The sequence below is a fragment of the Danio rerio genome, chromosome 7 (assembly GCF_049306965.1).
Source record: "Danio rerio strain Tuebingen ecotype United States chromosome 7, GRCz12tu, whole genome shotgun sequence".
In the NCBI taxonomy this organism is placed as follows: Eukaryota; Metazoa; Chordata; class Actinopteri; order Cypriniformes; family Danionidae; genus Danio; species Danio rerio.
Window position 1 is genome coordinate 57,526,016 of NC_133182.1, and position 27,976 is coordinate 57,553,991.

General features: G+C 36.4%; 1 protein-coding gene across 1 annotated transcript; it reads right to left on the reverse strand.

Moving 5' to 3' along the window:
* Nucleotides 1–7,168: 7,168 nt before the first annotated feature.
* Nucleotides 7,169–27,582, reverse strand: LOC137496224 (trace amine-associated receptor 13c). The gene is made up of 3 exons (XM_068222740.2): nucleotides 27,052–27,582; nucleotides 15,891–16,251; nucleotides 7,169–11,325 (listed from the first exon to the last, which is right to left on the reverse strand). Exons 2-3 carry the CDS (start codon nucleotides 16,102–16,104, stop codon nucleotides 10,451–10,453), a joined length of 1,089 nt encoding a protein of 362 aa, XP_068078841.1. The 5' UTR covers nucleotides 16,105–16,251; nucleotides 27,052–27,582; the 3' UTR covers nucleotides 7,169–10,450.
* Between the last annotated feature and the right edge of the window lie 394 nt (nucleotides 27,583–27,976).

Below are 27,976 nucleotides of genomic sequence, written 5' to 3' on the forward strand. Positions count from 1 at the left end.
AGGAGACAGTGAAGGGCAGTGCTAGAAGCAGCTAGAAGTGCTTTAAAAATAGAGCATTTTTACCTTTTCTGGCCCAGGTGACATAGAGATATATTACGTCAAAATAATTATGTACCACCCGTGGCCTTGATATTTTTTCCTTCTTAGTTTTTGGTGGCAGCGGTAATGTCAAAAAAATTGCTCTAGGCGTTAAAGTCATCCATTCACACACACATTTTGTTGAGGCATGTTATTTTTATTATTTTTTTGGTGGTGTAAAAATAAACATCTCTAAAATAAAGAAGAGCTTGGGCCAAAGTGAGTTATATTCATCAAAAATTCATTTTCAGGGAAAAGGGAGATGCTGCGTCTGCTCTGCTGCTACAATATGTGAAGGATGGCTTGAGATGAATTTAGGTGAATCTTACAAAAGCACATTTGGGTCAACCAAACATCAAAAAATGAAAAGCTACAATTTGCAATAAAGATAAAGCTATTTGTATTTCGACCATTATACAATTTATTTTTGCATTGTGATTTTTTTTTTCATACACTACCTGATAAAAGTCCTGTCGTTGATTCCAGTTGTAAGAGCAACAAATAATAACTTATCTTCTAGTAAGTTATTCTAATAATAATATCTTCTAGTTGATCATTTGTAAAAGTGGCAGATAGCAGAGTTTTCTGATGAATTATGTGTTAAATTGCATCCCAATCATCACAAATACTGCAGAAGACCAAATGAAACCAGCATAGACTTGCAAAATTCAATCAAGTTTGGTGAATGAAAAATCATGGTTTGGGGTTACATTCAGTATGGGGGTGTGCGAGAGATCTGCAGAGTGGATGGCAACATCAACAGCCTGAGGGATCAAGACATTTGTGCTGCCCATTACATTACAAACCACGGGAGAGGGCAATTTTTTTTCAGCAGGATAGCGCTGCTCCTCATACTTCAGCCTCCACACCAAAGTTCCTGAAAGCAAAGAAGGTCAAGGTGCTCCAGGATTGGCCAGTCCAGTCATCAGACATGACATTATTGAGCATATCTAGGGTACGGTGAAGGAAGAGGCATTGAAGATGAATTCAAAGGGTCTTCATGAACTTTGGGAGTCCTGCAAGAACGCTTTCTTTGCCCTTCCCGATGACTTTGTTAGTAAGTGATTTGATTCATTGCAGAGATGTATGGATGCAGTCCTCCAAGCTCATGGATGTCATATACAATATTGATTCTTTTCCCACTGCACCATGACTTTATATTCTATACTGGGCAGTTTTCTTGTTAAGTGACAAGACTTTTGTCTAAGTAAAGTTAAACCTTACTGTCCTAATTACATCATTAAAAATCAAGGCATGATCATATTTTACTTTGGTAAAATGAGCGTAATCTAGAGGCCTTTGCCTTTCATATAAGCCACTTCTGATACCAAATGATCAAATAGAAGTCAAGTTATTTTTACAAGCTATTTTAAGACAAGCTATTTTTTGTTGTTCCTAAAACTTAGATAAATGACAAGACTTTTGTCAGGTAGTGTATATTTGCAAAAACAACCTCATGCATTATGCAACATTATGCAATTCTAAGTTTGCCTCACACAGATGAGCGGGCTTGACAAACCACCTGTACAAAACGCACTCTTTCATCTCTCTAACATTTTAACTGACACCTGCACCATTTTTGCATTTTTGCACTAGCATGACAGTACACATTTACCATGTGGTTAGTGTAGTAAAGCTTGTTTGGAGGATAGGAAGAAGAAGATGGGTCGGTGATTTAGGTAAGCAAACGTATTTTATTTTTCCAATAGTCACACATTCTCTTCCCCTTTAGAAGGGTGACTCTCCGGCCCAATCACTAGAATAAACAGGTGTTACTTATTGTTTCTGATTGGCGCACTAACTAGCCGCCGGGCTCTGAGCATGCTCTCCCACCTCTTTGGGTTTTTGATCATGCTTACCTCTCCACAGTTAAGCTGTGGTCACACTGGGCTTTTCCTCTCATAGACTTCCATTCATACGCACACGAATGCGTCAGACCGGAAATGCGTGGTCATGCGTCAAGTTTCGCAGGTTGCTGCGGTGCAAAAGTTCAATCTTGGTGAACTCTGACCTGCGAAATCGCATCACTTGACTTTGTGAGACCAACCGAGGATTAAAACATGACCTCTTTAGACAGAAATTTAAAAAATAGAGCAATCGCTCGCTTTTTTATTGCCTAATAATCTTGTTTACTACCGGAAGTAGTAAGTCATCCGGGTACTTCTCGCATACTGTTTTTCGAATTCTATGAATTTGGACATGCTACTCGGCTCGAATACTGATTTTAGCATACTGTATAATATGGAAGTATGCGGTTTCGGATGCAGCCGTAGTGTCATGTAAGGTCTAATGCAAATAAAACACAAACTAACATATTATTCATGAAAAGTTATCTAATTTCTTAATGTTTACTTTACACCTGATACTGCTCAGTGGAAGCCTTTAACCGTGAGGGATGGCAATTGACTGTTTCAACAAAATGGTGGATGGATCAACATGTCTGAAGAGGTTGAATGTGACATCTACATCTATGGGAATACAGAAGAAGTCTACACGAATGAAGTCTCTTTAAACTGAAATGCTGGCAATGACAAGGTTCACAGCACAAGCAGGGAACCTAATGGTTACCAAAGCTAATAGGTTTGTTGATACCATATCAAAGCATTTGAATCCTCTTGATTAAAAAGGATTGACTTAGACCACATGATCATTGTATCACCTGACTGCCACAGATTAATTTAGGCATTATGTTAAAACATTATGTTAACAATGGACCACAATTCCTAGAGTGTAACCAGCTTACTTTAATCGTAAGATTTTCTTGAGAAAACACACACAGTCATCTTGAAATTAATCACAACATGCTATAAACACAGATTGTGACTCACTTCTAAATTCCCTTGCTAATACATAGAATAAGTTAAAAGTTTTTTTTTTTCTTCCTATAGACATTGCTAAGTAAATGGCTGTTCACTAGAGTGCCTGTTATACAGTGTTTTTATGACTTGTCATCAAAAGGCCATATTGGAGACCATATCGTAAATATCAACAACTGGCAACCGACTTGCAATTTGTGGTGATTTTTTGCTGCTACAAATGACCAATTATCACATATTACAAATAGATGTTCTATGATAATGGAGTGGACATTTAAACACTTTAAGTGCTATAAGCTGCCAAATATTACAACTAATCAAGTGGAAGAGAGAGAGAAAAAAACATTTCTGGTCAATATATTAGGCTCATATTTTATATAATACTGCTTATGTATGTTTTACCACCTATTAAAGAGTCTCTATTATGGGTTTTTAAAAATGACCTGCAATGTGTAACACAGCACTACGTGTATGAAAACATCCAGCTGAGGCTTAAATCTGAAAGTGTACTGTGTTTAAAACTTTTTGTAACTTGTAATCGCTCTGCACGGCCCGTAATCATTAATTTTTTTATAGATCAGTGCTTGGACTGTATCTCTCAGGTTAAATCTTTATGAGGCTATTCACATACTGCGTCCAAAACCACGTTGAAAATGTGCTGTGTGCTTTACTGATTTTAAATGCGTTTCTGAACTGGCGATCCTCTGCCGTTTGTCTTCATTATGAGCACCATCAGCTGTTCCTCACATGCGCGGTGCAGTCAAGTTTCAAAATAGTTCAACTTTTGCCACAGTGTGGATTAATGCAGAATGTGTGTCATTGTTACTTGGGGTTAGGGTTAAGAGTAGTGTAATGTGCTGGAGTTTAACTGCTTTGCTTTGTTGCAGTCCTGGGCTCTCACATACTCTCTGCTACTTTAAAGGCGTGGTGGGTGTTTCTCTCTGTTTGTCTGACCAATCACAACAGACTAGGTCATCAGATAGCAGATTAGCTTCATGCTAAGGAGGGGCTTGGGAACAAATTAATCGCTGAACAAATCATATGGGAGATGCTGGGATAATTAGGTAAAAATAGATGCATATTATAAGACAATGAAAGTGTTCTTGACCCTGCACAGATATCAGCCTGTTGTTGATGATCCCCAAAACCAAAATATGGCCTTTTATGATGCAAACTAGGAGCTCTTTAAATTCAGTTTTTCAAAATATTCCACTCTTCCCTGCTACTGAGTCTTCTATATGATTTAGCAGCTTCCACGTTTATTTTTATGTGGTTTTGATGGTATAAAAAGCAAAATAACATATTCAGAACATTAACCATGCAATCCATGCTGTTGTTTACAGTTTTGCAAGTAGAGGAACAGTATACTGACTAAACAAGGAAGTATGTGAAAACCATCTGTAGTTAAGGTATTGCTTTAAAACCTTTATCTGTATCTTTAACATACGACCATGGGCCAGTGCTACATTTGGGGCTGTTTGTACAGTTTTGGGTAAAATAATTTAATGGATTTTTAGCAGTAGATGAAAATATATTTTAAGCAATATATATTTTAGTTTTCTCACTTTTGTCCAAGACCCCCACTGTTCCCCACTTTTGACCGCGAGCGACTCCCCCTCCCTGGTCAATTTGCGGAGTGGTCACTTCCGCTTTCACTTTTGGGTTGAATGTGGCGTGGCCGTCTGTATATACTAACCCAGGCTCATTCTGAAAACGTAGCCCTATATACATTTCAGGAGAGCGCCAAATCCATCCCAGGAGCTATTTTTTTTGCAGTTTTTGTTTTTGCGAATCATCCAGAGGCCTCTGTGTATGCTTTTTGAGATCTGATTCTCTCGTGAGTGCCGTTTGAGCCTGCTTTTCTCATGTAAATCCATTAGAGCCCACTATCGACTGACTGACTGACCAATTGACTGATCCACCTTCCTCCTTCCCTAAACCGAACCAATAGTTTTCAAAAGCACTAATTTACCCACCTACTCACCCCCTTCCCTAAACCCAACCAACAGTGTTTCCAAAAAGATTCCAGAACAAGAAAAGCCCCCTCGTTTTCCTATTTTACCACCTTCTCACACTGTTGTTTTTTTTGTTTATTTTATTTTTTGGCTTCTGATTTTGTCTTACCTTCTTCACCGGACTCAAACCCCTTCATCATGTTCAGCTCTTCTTTGCTTCTCAAGTCCAACAACATACTCAGCGAGCTACTGGGCAAACCGGTAACAGCTGGAAAGCCGTCCACATGCAGGTAAGCGGTCAGCTGGTAAGCGCGAAAAGGATGTCATTTTACCACCCGTATTGTTTGTTTTAAAGACAAAATGCAGCTATACATACTTCTGGCTACATAATTCGCTATCTAAATGTATATAGGGGCACAATTTCAGAATGAGCCTATGTTGGTACAGTATATACACAGTTTTTATTTACCTTTTGAATGTGAGGGACAAGTAACAGCCTGAGGCAGTCAGTGTGTACTCTTGAGTAGCTGTATGTGGTCCTGCTGCTGAAGCTGTGCATATTTAAACAGAAGACTGACAGACTTTTAGCCCTGTCATATATTATTATCCACACTCAGTGAACACAGGGTATACATTTGCTTCAACTTTTTTTTATTAAAAATTCTGAATATTCACTCTATCATTAATATATGTAGCAGTGACAATATACTTCACAGTGATAAGTGTCTGCCAGTTGGCAGGTAAAGTAAAATATTTACAAACTGCATTTTATTTCACAACCTAAAGTATAACACCATCCCCTTTGCTGATCCCCCCAATGGGTACCTTAGCTATATTACTGCTTTTTATAACTGAAGATTAACTATAATGGGTTTGCAGTTTAATTTGATGGTCCCTTTAGAGATTCAGTTGACTACAAGCAATTTTGACAGCTATCTTTTATTAAAGGATAAGTTTCAGGATCCATCCCTGACAGTCTTGTATGTCTTGTCAATATTTAATGTTTTTATTATAAGGCTCGTACACACCGGGATGCTTTTCGTTTGTGTTTATCCTCAGCGTTTTATGAGACGTTTTTCAGCATTCAAACCCAAGCAATTTTCACTGGCGTCAAGCAGAAGAGTATACAATATCATTCCTTGACGTTAGATGGCGGTGCACAACTTTAAGCTTCTGACACCTGCTTGTAACACAAAAGAAAAGGAAGAGAGGAAGTTCACACACTTGTTGTTAAAGTTACTGGTGACTCGAACAAGCATAGATAGTTCAAGTAGCAGCTCTGCTCTAGTGATGAAGAAATGATTGTTGTTCATTAGAGCAATAAGCAGCTCCACGTTCATATCGCCTCTGGGCATCTTCTTTAATGTGCGCTTGCATTGACAATTTTGCGCTTAAACGCCTCCAAGTGCTGTTTACTGTAACTTTAGCAGCTTTGTGCACGTGAACAAAAGTGCCATTCTGATTGGTGGAGAAGGTTTTAACGCGGATCGTCAAATAAAAAAAAACGAGCATGAGGTGTTTTTTTTTTAAATGATGCTTTTGCGCCTGCCGTTTTGCGCGTTGGTGTGCACGATCACATTGACGCATTTAATATAGTCACGAGGCGTTAAAGGCGTTTAGTCTTGTGCTTATGTTGGCCATGTGCTCCTCTTGTCCTATATCTTTGGCTGCATTCTACTCTATTTTTAGACACACAATCATAAAATTCCCCTTTCTTGTTTGCTCAGGGAATCCCTGCTGCAGTTTTAAAGTGCGTTCTACTTCATCAAGTGTATAAGGAAGCTTACTTGGGCATACCCTTGATCTCTCAAATTTGACCGAGGGAGCAAGTCTGCTTCATGTCCACTCCAGCAACTATGTTGTCCCAGAATGCAGTTCAGAATGTAGTTCCCAAGTGCTCAGGGCAATCCTTTTAAACCCATTCAGATGTTCCACCAGTACTTGACACTTGTGTAACGTAATTGATGTATATCTGAGAAAACAAGATGGAGGGAAGTTGGCTTGTCGAGGGCATAAACAGGACTGAAATGTAGCCTTTGTTTTCTTTTAACACATTCCCTGGTTTAGCCCTTGTTTGCCTTATTGTGTTCACCTTGTGCTCTTATATTGTGCTTCTTGCCCTTATGGTGTTGCTGAATTGTTTTGTGTGCTTTAAGAGTGTGAAATAGTAGGGTTGGAATCCCTGGCTTATATGCTTATTGTCTTGCCTATCACCCCTGTTAAGTTGTGTTTAGTTTATTACTATTCATCTCTATTGTATTGTGCCATTTCCGTTAGCCTACATTACGTTTTGACCAATTTTGTATTGTCTTTTTTTTTCAGCCATCAGATCTTCCTTTATTATACTCTGTCTTCCTGTGAGCTTCAGTCTTGTATTAGTTTTTTTCTAGTTTATTTGTCTTTTGGTTCTGTTTAATATCTGGTATATTTAGTGTTTTTAGGACTATAGATATTTGATTTCTTGTCCTACCTCATTTTATTTGTATTAGTGAGTCATTTCTTATTGACTTCTTGGTTTTCTAGTATTGCATCTTTTCTCTATTTCTTTTTAAGATCTAGTTATTATTTATTTCTCACTGGTCATTTTATGGCACATTTTTTGTAACAGTCTTGTTTTCAGCAGAGCTGCACCCAGTCAGTATCTGGATGGGAGACCACATGGGAAAGCTAGGTTGCTGCCGCAAAGGGTGTTAGTAAGACCAGCAGCGATGCCTGTGGTCTGTAATGCCCCAGTATATTGATGGGGATTCTATACTGCTCAGTGAGCGCTGTCTTTAAGATGAGATGTTAAAGTGAGGTTCTGACTCTCTGGAATCATAAAAATCCCAGGATCCTTCGAAAAGGTTTAGGGTTTTACTCCCAGCATCCTGGCCAAATTTGCCCACTGGCCTATGAACATCATGGCCTCCCAACCATCCCCATATCATAATCAATTACTCCAATGTCTCCTCTCCACCAATCAGCTGGTGTTTGGTGTGCAGTCTGGCGCAATATGGCTGCCGTCGCATCATCCAGGTGGACGCTGCTCACTGATGGTGGATGAGGAGATTGGCCCCAAAAATGCGTGAAGCACTTTGAGTGTCCAGAAAATCACTATATAAATGTAAGGAATTATTATTATTATTAATATTGTTTTGTCTCATCTTGAGTTTTTGTCTCACACTGGTCCTGTCTTGCATTTTTTTTCCTGGCATGCTTGTTGGGTTAAACTCTGCTGATTTCTTTATCAAGCTTCTTTCCACTATTGTCATTACTCCTAACTAGCCATGGCCTCTGATGTTGTCTAGGGTTGGTAGAATGTGTTGCACTCACAAAGTTACTTATAGTCAGTTTGAATGTGTGTCGGGGGACCATCAAATTAAGAATCAATAGGTGACATCACACTTATTTCATGAGTATTGATATACACAATACTCTTATGGCTGTTAGCTGTAAAGATTCTTATACTTAACAGAAGGTATAAAGAGGACCATCAGAATGATCTTACATAGAATCAAAATTACATGCCTAATTCAACAAAGGCTCATTGTGGATATGTACACAGGTGTATATTTTTGGGGACAGCGAAATATATAACCAGAGGTATATCTGCTCACAGTTTTTGCTTTTACAAATCCACCAGAGGCTGCTATGTGTACTTTTTGATGATCTCAATTTTTCTCACGCATCCTCTTCTCACATAAATCCACCAAAGGGTACAATATACACTTCAGTTGACCAGGGGTGCGTTTCCCAAACAACGAGGTAATTTGCAGCTGAACTACCATATATGATGCATCGTTTTGGAAAAGAACAATGTAGTGATGCATGTTTTTCCAAATCTGCAGTTTCTCTGTCGCAGATCCATCGTTTGAACCACGGTAATTATAACAATTTTAGAGAAAAAAAACCCTAATTTCTTTGTGCAAGTTATATTGTTTTACATGCATACACATTTGGAAAGAAATCCAATATTTTTGTAATCCAATAGTTTTGGTAAAAACATGCACTTGTTTTCTATATTAACTGAAATATATGTAAATGGAACATATAGGCCCAATGTTCCTTTTACAAATAATGTTGAAAATATTTCATATTCTATTCTAAAACATAAAATCACTTACAAAAAAGCTAAGTAGGATATTGGTTATTTATTTATTTTTTAGTCTACTTTTACAATTTGACACATTCAAACCACTGCAGAAATGTTCTAACCAACAGGCCCATTTCATATATAGTACAGATATTTAACAAATAACTTATTATAAATTGAATGCTATATATGTTTGTCTTCACAAACTTTGGAGACAAAACGTAATTTCTGCATTTAAATAATAGGTCACCTATAGTTTTTGTCAGGAGCCACGGCTACCATAGTAGTACCATAGTAGTTATAGGGGGGGGGGGGGGGGGGGGTTGGGGGGCGTGTAGTTATAGGGGGTGGGGGGGGGTGTAGTTATAGGGGGTGTAGTTGTACTACTAGAGTTGTAGTTGCAGATGTACAATTTTGCGAATGTTTGTTGAAACTATGGATTTGGGAAGGGCTAATTCAATTAACTATGTTTGTAATGACAGAACTTGCAATCTTAGTTGGCTAACAGTGGTTTTTGGAAACGCACCCAAGGCCAGCTTGCAGTCCACCAATTGATCAACAGACTCACCCTCCCCCTTCTTTAAACCCAACCGCTAGTGTTTTCAAAAGCTAGAAAAAGATCTAGAAAAAATCTAGAAAAAGAAAAGTCTTCGGGCCATGTGATTTCACCAGTTATTTCAGCCTGTTGTTCATTCATTTATTCTTTTTCTTTTTGGCTCAGTCCCTTTATATTAATCCGGGGTCACCACAGTGGAATGAACCGCCAACTTATCCAGCATGTTTTTATGCAGCGGATGCCCTTCCAGCCGCAACCCATCACTGGGAAATTCAGCCTGTTGTTTATTTACTTGTTTAGCTTTTGTTTTACCTGGTTTCGGTGAACCGTTTTGTGCTGACTCAAACCCCGTAGTCAACTCCGCCCACGCGGAGGTAAGCAATCAGCGGTAGTACAAAAAGGAACAGAAGCTGTCACTGTGTCATATCGCGCCATATTATTCATTTTACAGACAAAATGGAGGAAGACGTAACTCTGAGTACATATTTCGTGGTCCCAGAAATGTATACAGGGTTACGTATCCACAGAAAGCCTGTGATGACCTAATTTTACAGATAAATAATTTCATATTTTAAGTAGAAGTAATCTTTCCATTGAAAAATAAGTGAGGTGTTTTATCACATTCAAAAATGTCTCAAACTATTTTTACAGTTCATGTTAGATACACAAAACAATAGTTAAGGCATCCATTTGTTGTCATACACACGGTGGCATACATTAAAACATGGTGATATCTATTAACATGATAATCTACTCTGAATAAAAAAATAAAGAACTGTAAAGATAGACTATATTCCTCAATAAAACATAGAGTCAACAGCCACAATCCCTGGAATGATGCATATTGTTTGTCCCTGAACCACTTATGAAAGAGATGCTGAAAGTCAAACTGTTAATCTCTCAAGGCCAAAGTGATGGCAGATAAAGAAAGTGTAGCCAGTGCCAGCCAATGTCCGACTCCTTTCCAAAAATCTCAGCTTTTCTCAGAGTGAGGTTGTGATCTGTTCCGCTGGAAGAGCAAAGTCAGCCCTTTCCTAAAACGATGATCCCGAACACTGTAAATAATTACATTGCAGCAACTGTTACCGGTCAGAATCCAAAATGCAAAGAAGGAGAAGTTGCACCAGGTGTATCCCACTACGTTCCCCAGCACAAATACTGCAATTGGAGAGAATGAGGCTGTGAAGGCAAATGTCAGAATTCCAATAGTTTTAGCTGCTTTGATATCAGAAAAAGAGGGTCTGATGGGACACCCTCCGGCTCCTGCGTCTATGCCAAGACTTCCCTCTGACAGCAGCTTCCGTTTACGGGAGTACCGGCGAATACTGGTGAAAGACAGGATATTGACTGCTAACGTTCCACCGAGCAAACTGAAGTCAAAGGCTGGAAACAACAGAAGGATATTTGCATCGGGAGGCAGTTGATTTCTGACCAGTAAGGGTGCATAGTTGCACATTCTGCTGCATTCGTTGTACTCCAGAGTGAAGCTGTTGCTTAGCATGAGTGGAGAAATGGCCAGTAGGAAGCTGCCTGCCCAAGACAAGAGGATTAAGAACAGGGTACGATGCCGAGTCACAAGAGTGTCTTTATGCAGCGGACGCAGGATTGCCACACTACGCTCGACTGTCATCAAAAAGATTGTGGTAATCGAGACAAAAGTGCATCCGGCAAAAACAGGACCGATCAACATACAGGGTTGCCATGATCCTGATCCATCCTCCAGCGAGGCTGTTGATATGCCCTGGTACCATAGCGGAGGAGTGCTGCTCGCCATCAGAAAGATTTCAGTGTATACAGAAAATGGGACCACCAAGACTCCAACCATCATGTCAGCTATGGCCAGGGACACTGCAAGACAAATGTACAGATTGTATTAGTATTCATCACACTGTTCTACATTGCATTAGAGATCTGCATGATGTAATCTTTTGAGAAGTTTTCAATGGGGTATACTGTATGCACAGGTATTTTTAATCTTCAGTCCCAAGCACATCTGGTGAACTGTCATGCCATTATAAAATCGCCATATGAAAGACGTTACATTAAAATTAATGATCTTCACTGCCTAACTTATATAAGATACAAGGTGAGTCTCAGACTGGACAAGAAGCACTGCATTAAATTTCCATTGTTCCACGCCATGTCTTTAAAATATTTTACCCCAGTATTTTCAATGGTGTTTTAGTGCTCTCCTGCTGCTCCTCATTGCCCTTGTGTTTAAACAGCCTTTCATCTCGTTTTACACTTGAACAACTAAAGAATTGCTTAAGTCTATTTAACTTATTGTATTTGAATGAAATCACATGATCAATGATGTAAAAGGAACCATATGAAATTAAAAATAGTCACATAACACCAGAAGTTTATTGGTGGCTGAAAAACACTTAGTGTGCTTAAAACTCATTGTTGTACAGAATATACCAATGTGCAAATGGAAAGCTAAAAGTAAAAAATGCCTTATGGCCATACCTGTCAACATTGATATGTGAAAATAAGGGATATACCCACCATAATAAGGGGCCCCCCCATCCCCCTCTTAAAAATCACCAAATAACTAACCATGTTCATTTGGAGCTGTTTCATTGTAAATAAACAGTTAAATGGTCAGAGATTTGTTTAATTATTTACAAAAGAAAAATAAATAATATACAGTTAGCGAACAGTTCAGCTTATTAAAATGAGCTATTATAATGAAATGGAATCAAGTTATAAAATCTCATTAGCCGTTTCTTCATGGTATAACTTACACATTCTGATTAAATAGCAACAAATGAATCTCTCATTTATTTAGAATTTTTTTTAGTTTAATTACATTAAATAACAGGTGTCACTTTAAAAATGCACACATATAACGTTACAATGAAAGCATTTGATTGCTTTCCTAACTTTTTATGCTCATTTAGGACGAAATTAATTGTTCAAAAAAATAAAAATAAATAAAAAAACTAAATACCTTTATGGGATGATAGCGGGATGTAAAATATGGGAGAATCCCAGGAAAAATGGGTTGACAGGTATGCTTATGGAACTCTTATAAAATAAGAACATGTAAAAGTAATATTAAAGTTACTCATTTAATTTACCTTTACTCATTATGCTTTGTTGTAGATTTGTGTGAACAGGGATTGTTTTTTTAATCGGTCATCATTTAACATTAATCGTGCTAGTGTAACTTGTACTCATTTCAAGAGTTCACACTTAGCTGACGATTGATAATAAAGCATGTTTGGCATGCTGAGCCCGGGGCTCCCTCCCGTTTCATTGGGAGAGAGAGGAGTCTGAGCTCAGGAAGACCTCGAGAGCTCCCCCGAATTCATTCCCTGAGCATATTACTTGATTATTTGGGGATGCCATGGCAGCATGAACCACCAACTATACCAGCATATGGTTATGCATTGAATGCCTAATACTAAAACACTCATATACTGCGCCAATTTGGTTTATTCAATTCACTTATAGCACGGGGAGAACATGTAAACTCCACACAGAATTATCAACTGGCCCAACCAAGACTCAAACCAGCTACCTTCTTGCTGTGAAGCAACATCGCTAGCCACTGAGCCACTGTGCTGCCCTGTCCTGGATTAGTCTAGGAAATAGAGGGAGGAGTAGAGATGGATAGTCATCTTCACCTTTAGGAATTCCCTTAAAGCAGCGGTTCCCAAAGTTGGGGTCAGGGGACAATGACGGGGGGTCCCTTGGTTATTTAAAAAAGTCAAATAAATTTTGTTAAAATATTAGAATTACTATATTTTAACCATAACCCTCAGAAGATAAAAATAGTATATATATTTTTTAATAGTACTTGTGCTGAAAATATTGTGCCCACCAGTCTCATTAGGTGAGGTTAATATTAAATTAAACAAATTAATACATGACTAAAAATTATATGATTGTTTTACTGTTGCACTTTTTGTGTCGTCAATAAACTTGTGTTTATATGGCACTATTGTTGTTTGAGCAACGTTTGCATATCTAAAACCACCTAAGAGAAAATTGGAGGTCGCAAGTCACTGGCATTGTTATTTTAGGAGTTGTGGGCTGAAAAGTTTGGGAACCCCTGGACTAAGGTAAGGAAATCTGGTTATTTATGTGCGTTTGGATTCATCTGATTGGTAAATTATATGATAGCTAATGCAGGATCAGCCGTAGTCAATCATAAGAACGTAATCCTCTTGAAATTAGTTTATAAATAAACTTCACTTAAACTATGTAAAGGACTATATGCAGTGATAAATGCATGCATGTAGTATGCAATAGTAATATTGTTGTCACAAAATAATAGGTCACGCTTTATTTTTTTGTACAATTCTTGTACAAACCATTAACTATTAGCTCAGTAAGATTCTAATTTGGTGCATATTAATAGTTATTAATGTAGTAGCTGGATTTAGGTGTTAGGTGTACTGTATGATTTGTGATGAAGACTAAGATCATGCAGAATATGCACTTTATAAAGTAATAACCAGCCAATTTCTTAGTAAAGGGCTGGTAATAAGCCACTGGTTAAAGGTGCAGTATGTAAGTTTGACACTTGGTTAAACTAAGTATTGCATTCGGGGATCAAACACAATCGCAGGTTGCCAGATTGACGACCAGCTAACAAATCTAACTGTCAAGCCGGTGTCAACGGCATGCAATAGAAGGAACTTTTTATTTATATTAAATAGAGTTTTTGTTCTAACCAACAGCTTGAATTGATATATGAAAATCGGCTTCTATTTCTTGCAGCTGATCATTAGAAAACTGAAAAATGATCACCTCAGGCACACCTCATGTGCTTCATTCAGTGTTTAATGCTAATAATGTAAGTTTGAATGCCGTTTTACAGGACATTTATTGCCATACTGAAAGCAGAAGCAGATAGTTAACCTCAGATCTTGAAAATAAAATAGACCGTTAAAAACTGGTGACTGTAAACTGTGAAATAATGCAAACAAACACATACCAGTGATTCAGGATCTACATTTAATAATGTTAAAGAGGTTTAATATGTATTAAAAAGATTATAAATTTTACTATTTTGTGGTGCAAACAGCCAAATCAAATCTTATCAAATCTTGTCACGTTGAGTGTTGTAAGACACGTGGTTACAATGTATTCTGCTCACCTAATGTTTATGCTTGTAATATTTATATTATTTGCTAATTAAAAACCTCATGTGCAACTCTAAATCTGTCTCAATTCAGAGTCTGCTACTGTCCAGCGGAGAAAGCACTTTGGTCACGGACGCATACTTTGAAAGCCTTTCTGGCTGAATGCTTTGTTTGTGTTTCCACCAAGGCAACCCGAGCTGCTGAAATATAATGGGCTAAAGTGACAGTGGGCGGGTTAAAAGAACCAAAACAATGACAGATATTCCGGCACATAATATACATTTTCAAAGCAAAATATATGACTTCAGCATTGCTTTTCAGATAAACAAGAATGTTAATTTGGCATGTTTCTTAAATATCTGCAAACATATGGTGTTTTTATGTTTTAGAAGAGTCAAAAACTTAAATCCAGCCCTTTTAATAGTGGGAATTTGTCAGTATACTACTGCTTTAATTTTAATATCAGATAGCAGGAGCATGTGTATTTTTTATTGGGTTTTTTTGCATTAAAATACCCAAATTTACCAAATTCAAATCTCATTCACTAAACATTCATATGCTCAAATATATACATGAAATGTGCTTACGCAGTTGACAGTTCCTCAATAGTATCTGGAGGCAGTCTGATTATGCAAGCTGAAATGGCTAATCTCAAGCTTGCAATGTCAGACATAATGCACTGAATGGAGCTAGTGACGTCACTGTGAGGAGTAGGGTTAGGGTTGGGTTATGTGTGCGCAATAAAAAGGATTGCATGCAGATCAGTTTGCAATTGCACAAAGTTTTCGTTAGAAGTTCAAATGTGGCTGAAAAATGTATGCGATTTATTAGTGAATGAGACCCCATCTTTGTTTTGTTGACATGTAAATACTTTTACTTTCTAAATTGGGAGAAATCTACCATTTTTACCCTTTTAGAAAGCATTGCTTTGAATCTGAATAAATGCCAATGCAGAGGTAGTAGTTTGAGGGTCTAGTAAGCCACTTATTCAGTATAGGTTGCAGATTCTGTAGCCAAAAATAAACCTGTAAAGCAGAAACACATGGATATTTTAAGTAGGTCGAAAGGTTTGAGACAAGCTGTCTTGTTGTTTTGAATAAGTGACCTCTAGTGGTAAAAAATAAATATTGTCACTTTAATGTACCTAAAAAAATCCAAATTTAATAAAAAAATTATTTTAGAATTTTGGACAAACAATGAAAGTGATATTCAAACTATTCTTTTAATTCTTCACAAAGAGCACACTGCAATAGAGTTTTCATCTGAAGAAATGTGCACACACAAACATACTTGATATGCAGATATAACTGTGTTTACCTTTGAGATAGCCCTGTGGTGTTCGAGAATGCCGAGTCTGCATGAAAACGGTAAGGGTCACCACGTTTCCCACCACAATGGCAAAGGCCAAACTGACCATGAACATGACTGCCAGTGTTCGGTTTAGCAGTCCACAGCAGCGGCTTGTGCAGAGAGGTGCCAGAGTTTGTCCTGCACCAGAGAATTCAGTCACTGTCTGATTTGCAGTCTCCATTATCCCAAGTTGAGGTTCTGGTTGACTGGTTACAGCAATGTCGGCCAGTAGTGCAGCCCAGCTTCATGCCTCTAACAGGCACTTATAAAGCTGAGCAGTTCAAGTCAATGCGTTTGGTGGTTCTGTTGTCTTCAGGGAATCACAACCCTGTGAAAGAGCAGAGAAAATAGTTTTCCTTGTTTTCTCATTTTAAAGTTCACAGCAACACTTCTTTCTACACTGTAAAAATATCCGTTAAATAACAGGTTCAGTATTTTGTGGTTCACGTAAGGTTTTCAGGGGCAGTGCGGTGGCGCAGTGGGTGGCACAATCGCCCAGCTGGGTTAGTTGGCATTACTGTGTGGAGTTTGCATGTTCTCCCCGTGCTGGCGTGGGTTTCCTCTGGGTGCTCTGGTTTCCCCCACAAGTCCAAAAAACATGTGTTATTGGTGAATTGGGTAAGCTAATGTCCTTAGTGTATGTGTGTGAATGAATGTGTATGGATGTTTCCCAATAGGTTACAGCTGGAAGGGCATTAATTACGCTCTTGTCAACTTTTGATAATAAAAATTTGAAACAGCAAATTAACACAGTGATATTTATTGCCATTCTAGTAGTTTGAGACAAAATATTGTTTAAGAAGTAATATAGAGAGAATTAAGCCTGTGAAAAAACAGTCAATGTACTGGCAACTTATTACCAGATTCATTCATTTATTTTCTTGTCACTTAGTCCCTTTATTAATCGCCACAGCGGAATGAACCGCCAACTTATCCAGCTAGTTTTTAAGCAGGGGATGCCCTTCCAGCCGCAACCCATCTCTGGGAAACATCCACACACACACTCATACACTACGGACAATTTAGCCTACCCAATTCACCTGTACCACATGTCTTTGGACGGTGGGGGTAACCGGAGCACCTGGAGGAAACCCACACGAAGGCAGGGAGAACATGCAAACTCCACACAGAAACGTCAACTGAGCTGAGGTTCGAACCAGTGACCCAGCGACATTCTTGCTGTGAGGCAACAGCACTACCTACTGCGCCACTGCCTCGCAATCATAGTAAGTATTTCTAAATAAATGTTCATATTATTAATATTACTATTAATATTATTAATTGTATTATTATTATTATTATTATTTCTTCAATTTTGATTATTTGGAGAGCAAATGTGAATAAATAAAGTAGCCATAAAATCCAGTGGTGTGGATCTGCAAACTCTCTGCAAACATTATGTATTTAGTACGTGTTTCTAGAGATTTAGATAATGTGACTATGTAATGTTTTTAATGTTATCAAGTACATTGTTGTTACACAGTAGGTTAACATTGCTGAAATATATAGTGTGCAATTGAGGACAAAATCATTAGCCTTCCTGAAATGTAAATTCCTTTTCAATTAATTCCCAAGTGTTGAATAATGGAGAGATATTTTCAGAACATTTGTGAACAAAATAATTTTAGTAGTTGATTTATTTTGTCTATGCCATGATGACAGTATATCATTTTATTAGTTATTTTGCAAGATATAATATTTAGCTTAAAGTGCAATTTCAATGCTTAACTAGGTTAATTTATAATAATAAATTAGACCTTTGCGGTTTTCATATATATATATATATATATATATATATGTGTGTGTGTGTGTGTGTGTGTGTGTGTGTGTGTGTGTGTGTGTGTGTGTGTGTGTGTGTGTGTTTTGTAAAATCTTTTTTATTTATTCTAGCCAAAGTTAAAGAATCAGGAAAAAAGTGAGACCAGAAGGGCTAAAAAGTTTGTCCTCAACTATTCTAATTCTAAATATACATTTAAGAGGGAGTTTGTGGCCATAATGGCCATTGTGCAGTCTGCTCTGTTTTATAATCCTGCCAGCATGTCTTCAAACACGACCCAAACATTAGTCTTGACTGCTTTTAGTGCTTTTAAACAAGCAGAGTCCTGCTGAGAGTTCGACTCCAGCTCTCGGTGTTTCAGCTGAAATTTAGCATGATAAATATTATGTGGGTATTAAAATAGAAAGCTCTGCTGGGGCTTCATGGCAGTTATGACAGCGTCTCGGCTGGACACCAACACACACACACGCACACACACAGCCTCTCTCGCTCTCTCTCTCTCTCTCTCTCTCTCTCTCTCTCTCTCTCTCTCTCTTTCTCTCTCTCTCTCACTGTCTGTCAAAAACTTTTACATCTTTTACTACTCATGCATTTAGTAGGAAGTAGGCCAGGGTTTCGTCTGACGAGTCCAGCCAGGACGTTGCTTTTACAGTGTCATATTCATTATTAATTAGATGTGTGAGAGCGGAATCAAACTTAAAATGAAACATATTAAAGTGTGATTAGATGGCATTAGTTAAACCTGGAAACGATACAATGAAACTTTACCAAATTAATGGATACAAATAAACTCTGTGCTCATGCTGGTGATCATTACTTCAGATTTAAACTGGCCATGGCAGGATGAGGGTAGTATGACACAAGAGGACAGGGTCTCATTTCACTTTTGATAAATGGCTGCTATGCTGACTTGTTGACTGTCTGCCCCCATCAGGCAGCTTTTCTGCATGAAGAAACCTCCTAAAATTTAATTCAGACAAACTTTAGAGAAAGCAGTGCAATTTATTAACAAAACAGAGAGATTTGGTAATAACTAAGAGAATATTTGCTTAATTCTATACTTGCAGTAATTCTTGCAAGACATGCCATGGAAAAAAAAAAGTGGAAATCATTGATGAAAACTCACAAAATTCACCAAGAAAATCATCATCTAATTAACATTTTGAATTGACATGTATGTTTTTGGCTGAAATATCATAAATAAAATGCTATTCATCACTTTTTTAATGAAATATCTTCACATACTCATCAATTTTCTGGCAAATCACTAATGTAAATCAGAGAACAGTATTAAAAAGCTAAAACAACAAACTTTATTAAAAGATTAATTTATTTTATGATTTGGATTTAGTATGTTTCACAGAATATTTTTTTGTCTAAATTGTTCTAAATTGGATATACTTGATTTTCATTCTTTCATTCATTCATTCATTTTTCTTCAGCTTAGTCTCAGAATTACCAGCATATGTTTTACACAGCACATACCCTTCTAGCTGCAACCCAGTACTGGGAAGTACCCATACACTCTTATTCACACACACACACACACACACACACAAAAACACACACACACAAACACACACACACACACACACACACACACACACACACACACACACACACACTTACACTTACACATACACACATACACTATGGCCGATTTAGTCTATTCAATTCACCTACTGCATGTCTGTGGACCGTGGGGTAAATCGAAGCATCCGCAGGAAACCCACGCGAACATGGGTAGAACATGCAAACCACACAGAAATGCCAACTGAATCAGCTGGGGCTTGAAGCAGCAACCTTCTTGCTGTGAGGCAACAGCGCTAACCACTGAGCCACCGTGCCACCACAATACTTGATATTCTATAATTTAAATAGAGCACTTAAATTATCTCCATAGAAATAAAAAATAAAAACTTAAACTTTTTAATTTAAATTGTGTTTTATTAGCTGAAATATAACCTTGACACGCTGCTGCACTCTCTGTGAACATATGTTTATTATATATATATATATATATATATATATATATATATATATATATATATATATATATATATATATATATATATATATATTAATTGTGCTCATTTTGAGTATGATCCAATTAGTCTGTCTGTATAAATATATACAAATGCTTGAGATTAATATTTGTAGAGGACAGAGGTTTAAGATATTTTTATTTTTAAAATGTATTATTATACATTTGTTAAACATTTTCATAAATAAATGTATTTATGTTTTTTCATTGTGATTTGATATTGCGTTATAGCAGTTGGCTATCTGCAACACACATCATGTTGGGACTGTGCCTGTGACCATTTAAACTGTAAATAAATGACTAGGTTTATGAATAAACTGTGCTGAACGTGAAGAAAACTTCTCATTGAGTCTGTTAATCATGAAAAACACATGAGGGATCTTATTTTCCCCCAAAGGGTATGCAAACTCTGCAGTGTAAACAGCTTCCAGCACAGATTTTGAGGGCGTGTTTGCTCTCTTGCCTGATCTGCATGATTAATTTAGTGAATCGGAGGCTGACATTACTTACAAATAAACAGTGCTTTGTCCAGTGAATTTCTCCTTTTGTTTTTGACTGATTAAACTACTTACACTAATAAGAAACTTGTCACTAAAACCACTCTAATTTATTATTATGTTAAATGTAAGCTGAAAAAGACACACAGTCTGAACTTTAGTGACTACAGAATGTATTACACTAGTTGTACTGTGGCTCATTCGTCTCACGTTGCTCTCAATATTGTCTTGGAGATTATATTGAACTGCGGTCAAATTGTGCTGCTAAAATGTAAATACATATATATAAATGCATAGGATTTTAGGAAACATTGCTTCCATCAGAATAATATGTATCCCTCTCAAACAATCACATATGTACAGCAACAACTTTCTATTTTAAATGTGTGCTGCATGCATTTTCTCAAGTTTATTTCTAAACAAAATTTTGAGAGGAGTGCATGCTTATGATTGACCACAGCTGGTCCCCCATTCACCCCTACTTCTCCCACTCTTTCCCAGATTAATCCAGGACAGGGTGGCATGGCGGCTCAGTGGTTAGTGCTGTTGCCTCTTAGTAAGAACAACACCAGTTTGAGTTCTGGCTGGGCCAGATGGCTTTCTATGTGGAGTTTACATGTTTTCTTTCTGCTCGGTGGGTTTCCCTTGGGTACTTCGGTTTCCTCCCATAGTCCAAAGACATGCAGTATAAGTGATTTGAATAAACCAAATTGTCACTATATATGAACATTTAGTAGAGCTATCAATGCACAAACTCTACTAATTAAAGTACAGGCCTAAAGAATGCATTCAGAGGAGTTCTACCTACCTAAGCTCAGACCTCCCTCCCGCCCCAAAAAATGGGATGAAGCCCTGTGCTCAAGGATATTCTGAGCTTAGGGCTTTCTCCTGGGACAGCATGCCAAACATGCTTTATTATCAGTCATCAACTAAGTGTGATTTCATAAAAGTGTGATTTCATGAAATGCTTATTAGAGTGATTAGCTTAGCTTATTATTGTGTGATTAGCTTAGAAACATGCATATTAAAAATCCCATAAATGATCAGTGAAAATTAATTATAAATTTGTATTTTATTCAATGCTTTATAGTTATTACTGATAATAATACTGATAGCATGGGTTTAAATTAAATGGTTTTTTGAAAGCGGCCACATATAAAGACACCGCAACGCTGCTGAAGACTGTTTACAGCGATTTGATGGATAAATATAAACTTGAAAGTAAATTGTTAGCTGTGCCAAACAGCATTTCGTATCGTATCCTTGCTACAACATACCGTTAACGCTAGATACTGTGCATGTAATAGATCAATTTTAACAAATAAAAATATTTACAGGTTGTGGCTCACAATCTACGGTTTCATCTATTATTGATAGAGCTGCTCCTTCTTTGAGGAGTTTTTAGCCGTATCCAGTACTGAACTGGGAGAGATTCTGGAAGCTGTCCTTTGTCAAATGCTAGCTATATCTTTTTTTTTTTTTTTTAAATATTATTCTCTGGAACATAATTAAGATTAAATTGTAAGCACTTCTCTCTTTGTGTTGTGTTGTCACATCCGTCAGTGACCACCTGAGGGCGCTGTAGTACACTAGGACTTTGTAGGCACTACAGCGTCCCAGGAAAGAACTACATTCCCATACATACCACGTGCATACACCGGAACACTTACACTGACCCGTCATCTCAACTGTTCTGTGTTACCGTTGATTATCTGGACTATTTATACTACCATTTCACCTCTGTTTTGCATTGCGTCGTTTGTCTACTTTGTCTTCCTTGTCTTCTTGCTCCCAGTAAGTTTGTTGTTGTTCCTGATCTTGCCTTGTAGTTTGCCAAAGTCTAGTTCGTGTTTATCTGTCTCGTTTCTTGTTTTGTTGTTTATTTGTTACTTTGTATTTTGATATTTTGGATTTTTGTCACTGTTTTCTGCACTATATATCTATTAAATCTGCACTTGAATACACAATCTTTTTGTTCCCGTTTTGTTATTGTTTTGATCACGGCTAACGTGACATGTGTCCTTTGGATGCCCAAATACAGAAACAGAAAAAGCTCTGTGGAAATAGCGGCATTTCTGATCTCACTAGCCTGGATGTATTTTTTTGTAGTCCTCAAATTTCGTTCACTGTAGGCTTCGCTAAGCTAACTCTGCAAAAGCCAATTGAACTTTGAGCGTCTAACATTCAGAGATGTTTTTTATTTTCACACAGCTACACATCAACTAAAGTTTAAAATATGATATTGTAGTGCACCACCCCTTTAATTAAGTGAACTTATTGAATGTTCATTAATTTCATTTTAATTCAAATGTTTGCAGTGTGAGTTTCATGCTTCTTAGCAACATGCTAATGTCAAAATGTGAGTTGAATCTCCAGTGTAAATAAGTGCTGAGTTTTATTAGATTAAATGAAATGAACCATTACTTATAATTCAACAGAATTCTGAAGATTTAAAAACCAACAATACAAATACGTTAATTTTAATTAAAATGTGTGCAGCGTTTGTTTCACGCTTCTTAGCAACATGCTAATGTCAAAATGTGAGTCAAATCTCCAGCGTATAGAAGTGTTGAGATTCTTGAGATGAAATGAAATGAAGCATCACTTATAATTCAACAGGCAGCAAAGCAATTAATTAGGTTTTGAATCAGAGCCAATCTGTCAGCCAAAACTAAAATCCACGATATATTGTGCATCATTGATGTGATGCTGGAAGTGAGCTATAAACAAAGGGATTCTTCAGAGTTTAGTGGCAGCAAATGTCTTTATATGGAAGTCTATGTAGCAGCAGACAGTTCAGCCTGTTTATGCAGCATTTGGACAGTCATGTAGAATAATGGAGTGACCAGTGCTGGATCATCATAGACCTGTGTGTCTGGCTAAACGACCAGGCTCTGGTTTATTTCATATCTTCATATGGCTTCATATTTCTTATCTTATTTAATTTATTATATCCTATATAATGTTGCTTTTTTTTTCTCAATCTCACTAATAGAAGTTTACTCATGGATGCGTAAACAGCTTTTTCAAGTATTTAATTCTGATATATTATTTGAGCTTGGGTAGTTTACTGATTTTTAAACAATACAGTTATTTGATCAGCATTATATATTGCAGGTAATGTACACTTTGTGAATACTTTTTAGATTACTTTTGGATTACTCAAAAAACAGCTTTAGATTTCTTCAATTATCACAGATTTGAGTGGACATATTGTGCAACATATTGATATTAAGTGCATTTAAACAGTTTTTAGACTCATTACGATAGGAGTCATTAATTTTCCTTTGGCTTAGTCTCTATTTCAGAGGCCTCCACAGCGGAATAAACCACCAACTATTTCAGAATATGTTTCACACTGCAGATTCACACACCTTCCAACATCCATACACACTCATTCACACACTTTTACACTATAGCCCATTTAGTTGATCCAGTTCACCTATACTACATGTCTCCACACAGAAATACCAACTCTCCCAGCTGGAACTTGAACCAGCGACCTTTTTGTTGTGAGGTGACAGTGCTAACCACTGAACCAACATGTCACCCTATGATAGAAATTCCCAAACAATTAAATTATTATTAGAAGTTAAATTTAATAAATGACCAATTGAAACAAGTGACTCATTTTCGAATATAAAAAGTAACCGTAACATGGGATATTCTGTATTTGTTTACCATGACTCTGGTTTCAGCTGGTTAGGCTGATTGGATTGTTTTAGAAATTATAACAACTTAAATCCATATTTAAACAGTTAATTTTTGTTTGTGTGTTTATTTTAAGTGAATGATCATGGATTTAAAGGCATCAAAGCCACCAAACACCCACATATGATTTTTGGATAAAAAATTTAAGTGAAGGAAGTGAACGAGAGCAAACACCGAACTGTGATGTGACCACAAGAAAACATCAAAATGGAAACATGTTCTGAAATGATTGCAGATTTAACCTAAAATCTCAGTTTGGCTTCAAATAAGTCAAAGGGGAAAGCTTAAAAAAAAAAGTTTTGAAACACTCAAGTGCATAAAGAAACATTTGTTAAAACCGCAACTACATTATGCTAAGGTTTTCCAGGTATGAAATAAGATTTTCTTATCTGATTGTAGCTTATTAAAATATAATATTACCTATATATACAGTCAGTATTATTAGCCCTCCTCTAAAATATTTTAATTCTTGCAGATTTTTTTCTCCCAGTTTCTTTTTTTAATGCAGAGAGGATTTTTTTTCAACACATTTCTAAACATAATAGTTTGTTGTGTAGACAATTGAAAAAATATATTGCTTAAGGGGTATGTATATTGACCTTAAAATTGATAAAAAAAACTACTTTTATTCAAGCTGAAAAAAAAAAAAATAAGACTTTTTCCAGAAGAAAAAATATTATCAGAAATACTGTGAAAAACTCATTGATCTGTAAGGTATCACTTATGCTGTAATAAATTAGTAAATATTGCACAGGAGGTCTAATAATTTTGCTCTCAACTGTATATAAGTACTTCTTTGGAATATTATTATATATTTTTTATAATCTGAATACATGATCAAGATTTTAAGTAAGCAGTTATTAAACTTAAATAACTGCTTATTAAATTAAATATGATTCTAGTTATGACTGACATATTGTAAATTGCTGCAGGGACTGAGAGTTGTAAACAAGAAATCAATGTGCCTCTCTATAAGTACATACAGTATGAGATATACTTGTTTAGGACACAGACATCTCAAAGTGGGCAGCATGGAGATGCAAGTAGGTAGCACAATCGCCTCATAGCAAGAAGGTTGCTGGTTTGAGCCCCGACTGGGTCAGTTGGCTTTTCTGCATGGAGTTTGCATGTTCGCCCCGTGTTGGTGTAGGTTTCCTCTGGATACTCCGGTTCCCCCCACAATTTCAAAAACATGTGATACAGCTAAACTGAATAACCTAAACTGTCCGTAGTGTATGTGTGTGAATGCGAGTGTGTATGGGGGTTTCCCAGTGATGGGTTGCATATGTTGTATAAGTTGGCGGTTCATTCCGCTGTGGCGACCCCTGATTAATAAAAAAAAAAAGAATAAATGAATGAAATCTCAAAATGTTGTCATGTACACCTAAATATGACTCTTATTTCTCAGCAGGGATCATTTAGAGCTCTTAAAAGCTGGAAAAATCACTGTATGGAGAATATGTCTATGTTTGTCTCAAAAAAACACAATTCTTTATGAATATGAAAATAAAGAAGGAGGTGAGTAAATTATGTGATAAAAAAATGTTTAATCGCTTGTGGTTTCCTTTTTAACTCACAGCACATGCAGACAAAAAGCTGTTTAAGCTCCCCCAAAGACTTGTAAATTGTAATAAATTTCAAATGTATTCAAATTTATTAAAAATGTAATAAAATGTATTATATTAATTTCAGAATATCTAATAAAATGTAAAATATAACAGAATATATATATATATATATATATATATATATATATATATATATATATATATATATATATATATATATATATATATATATATATATATATATATATAGTTGAATCAAAATTGTTAGCCCTGCTTTTTTCCTCTTTCAAATATTGTATTTGCTAAATGATGCTTAACAGAGCGAGGAATTTTCAAGGTATTTCCGATAATATTTTTTCCTCTGTTGAAAGTCTTATTTGTTTTACTTCAACTAGAATAAAACAGGTCTTACATTTAAAAAAAAAAATATCTTTAAAACAAATTATTAGTAAAATATGAGCTGTGGTCATGGCAAAGAAAAGAAATCAGTTACTAGAAATGATTTATTAAAACTATTATGTTTAGAAATGTGTTGAAACAATCTCTCAATTAAACAGAAAATGGAAAAAAATAAACGGGGCTTATAATACAGGAGGGCTAATAATTCTGATGCCAACTGTATATAGAACAATAGAATATTATGAATGTGTATAATATTATGATGTACTTTTGATTTTGAAATTATTTGCAGTAATATTTAGATTTATAAAACCATCATTTAAAAGAGAATATCGAAGACAAATTATAGATTACTAATATTATACATAATGCATTTTATTCTTTAAAAAAAGTAAAACACAACAAAGCCATGCATATTAACTATTGTCATTGCTGATAAATTGCTAATAAATCACAATTTTTATTTTAAATTTGTAAATGTTGAGTTGAAATAAATTGTTTTTGAAAGTGAACATGTTATTAGTACACTACTGTGGAGCTGTAATGGTTTTATGTTTATGTAGAAACTACTTTAAATGTTCATTCATTCATTTGTTTTCTTTTTGGCTTAGTCCCTTTATTAATCAGGGGTCGCCACAGCGGAATGAACCGCCAACTTATCCAGCATATGTTTTCATCAGCGGATGCCCTACCAGCTGCAACCCATCACTGGAAAACATCTATACACACTCATTCACACTCATACACTACGGACGATTTAGCCTACCCAGTTCACCTGTACCACATGTCTTTCTTTGGACTGTGGGGGAAACCAGAGCACCCAGAGGAAACCAATGCAAACGTGGGGAGAACATGCAAACTCCACACAGAAATGCCAACTGAATTTAAAATGTATTAAAGTAAGTTAATCTGTGAAGATACGATGACTAGAGGCACAACACCTGAAAGGTTTACTTTACTTTTCAAATACTTCAGGTCAAGCTACGATGTATCAAGATGCAAAATTATAGAAGATTTGTCTATCATTTCTTTAAGGTGATTTTCATTGATGAAACAATAAAATGATTAATAAATATTCTGTTTGGATATCTTTTTCTCTTTTAAAGAAATAATCGTTATGTAATGCTCTTACCTGTATTTTCTATTCCTGTAACCCTTCTCTCAGTAGAAAAAGAAAAAGGTAATTACACTGTCAAAAGCCAGTTTTGGTCCAGTCAAGGTGTAACATAAAATCCATGTTGATTTCTTTGTTTCCCATCAGTCCCATCAGAAAACAAGCAACTCTCTTCCACTCATACACAGAAAAACAAGCTTGCATGCATTTGTAGCTTTTGAACTGCTTTTTTTCTTTGTCAGATCTGTCTTCCCTCTGTCCTTCTCTGTTTTTCTAACTACATCCTTTCTACATTTTTCATCCTCCTACTCTATATAGCAGCCTCTCAATCCTTGTTGACCCAGTCTTGCGCTCTCTTTCTCCCTCCCTCTCTCTCTCTTTCCCCTTCTCTCTCTCTTTCTAAAACACAGCTGCAATCTCAAGCCTTACAGTTGAGTATGCTTTCCGCTCTCCTCCTCCTCGTCTTCTGCTCTCTCTGTGCAATATTCTACTTTCCTAACAGAGGTCCATTTGCCAGTAGATGCCAGTTCTCCTCTCTCATCATCGTATGAGAGCTGCTGTGAATCATTGCAGTTGTGCACACTTTTACCTATTACTTTTGTAATGGCTTGCTTCAGAAGCAAGGCCACTGCCCCATTCATTCTTTCCTCACTTCTTATTTTTTGTCAAATTCATTCATATATATATATATATATATATATATATATATATATATATATATATATATATATATATATATATATATATATATATATATATATACATATATATATATATATACATACAGACAGACAGACAGACAGTATAAAACCCATAGAGAGATAAAGTAGGCAGTATTATAGTTTTTTTTTGTACATTTAGCCATGAAAATGTAAGAACCTTGAATACTTGTGTCTTGAATGGATGTGCGTACAGTATCACCACATCAAGTTATTTTTTCTAA

Excerpts from the sequence above, each read along its gene's own strand:
- LOC137496224 (XM_068222740.2), bottom strand. The coding sequence starts at position 16,104 with ATGGAGACTGCAAATCAGACAGTGACTGAATTCTCTGGTGCAGGACAA. Across the intron at positions 11,326-15,890 it reads ACCACAGGGCTATCTCAAAG|TGTCCCTGGCCATAGCTGAC; the intron begins GTAAACACAGTT and ends TTTGTCTTGCAG.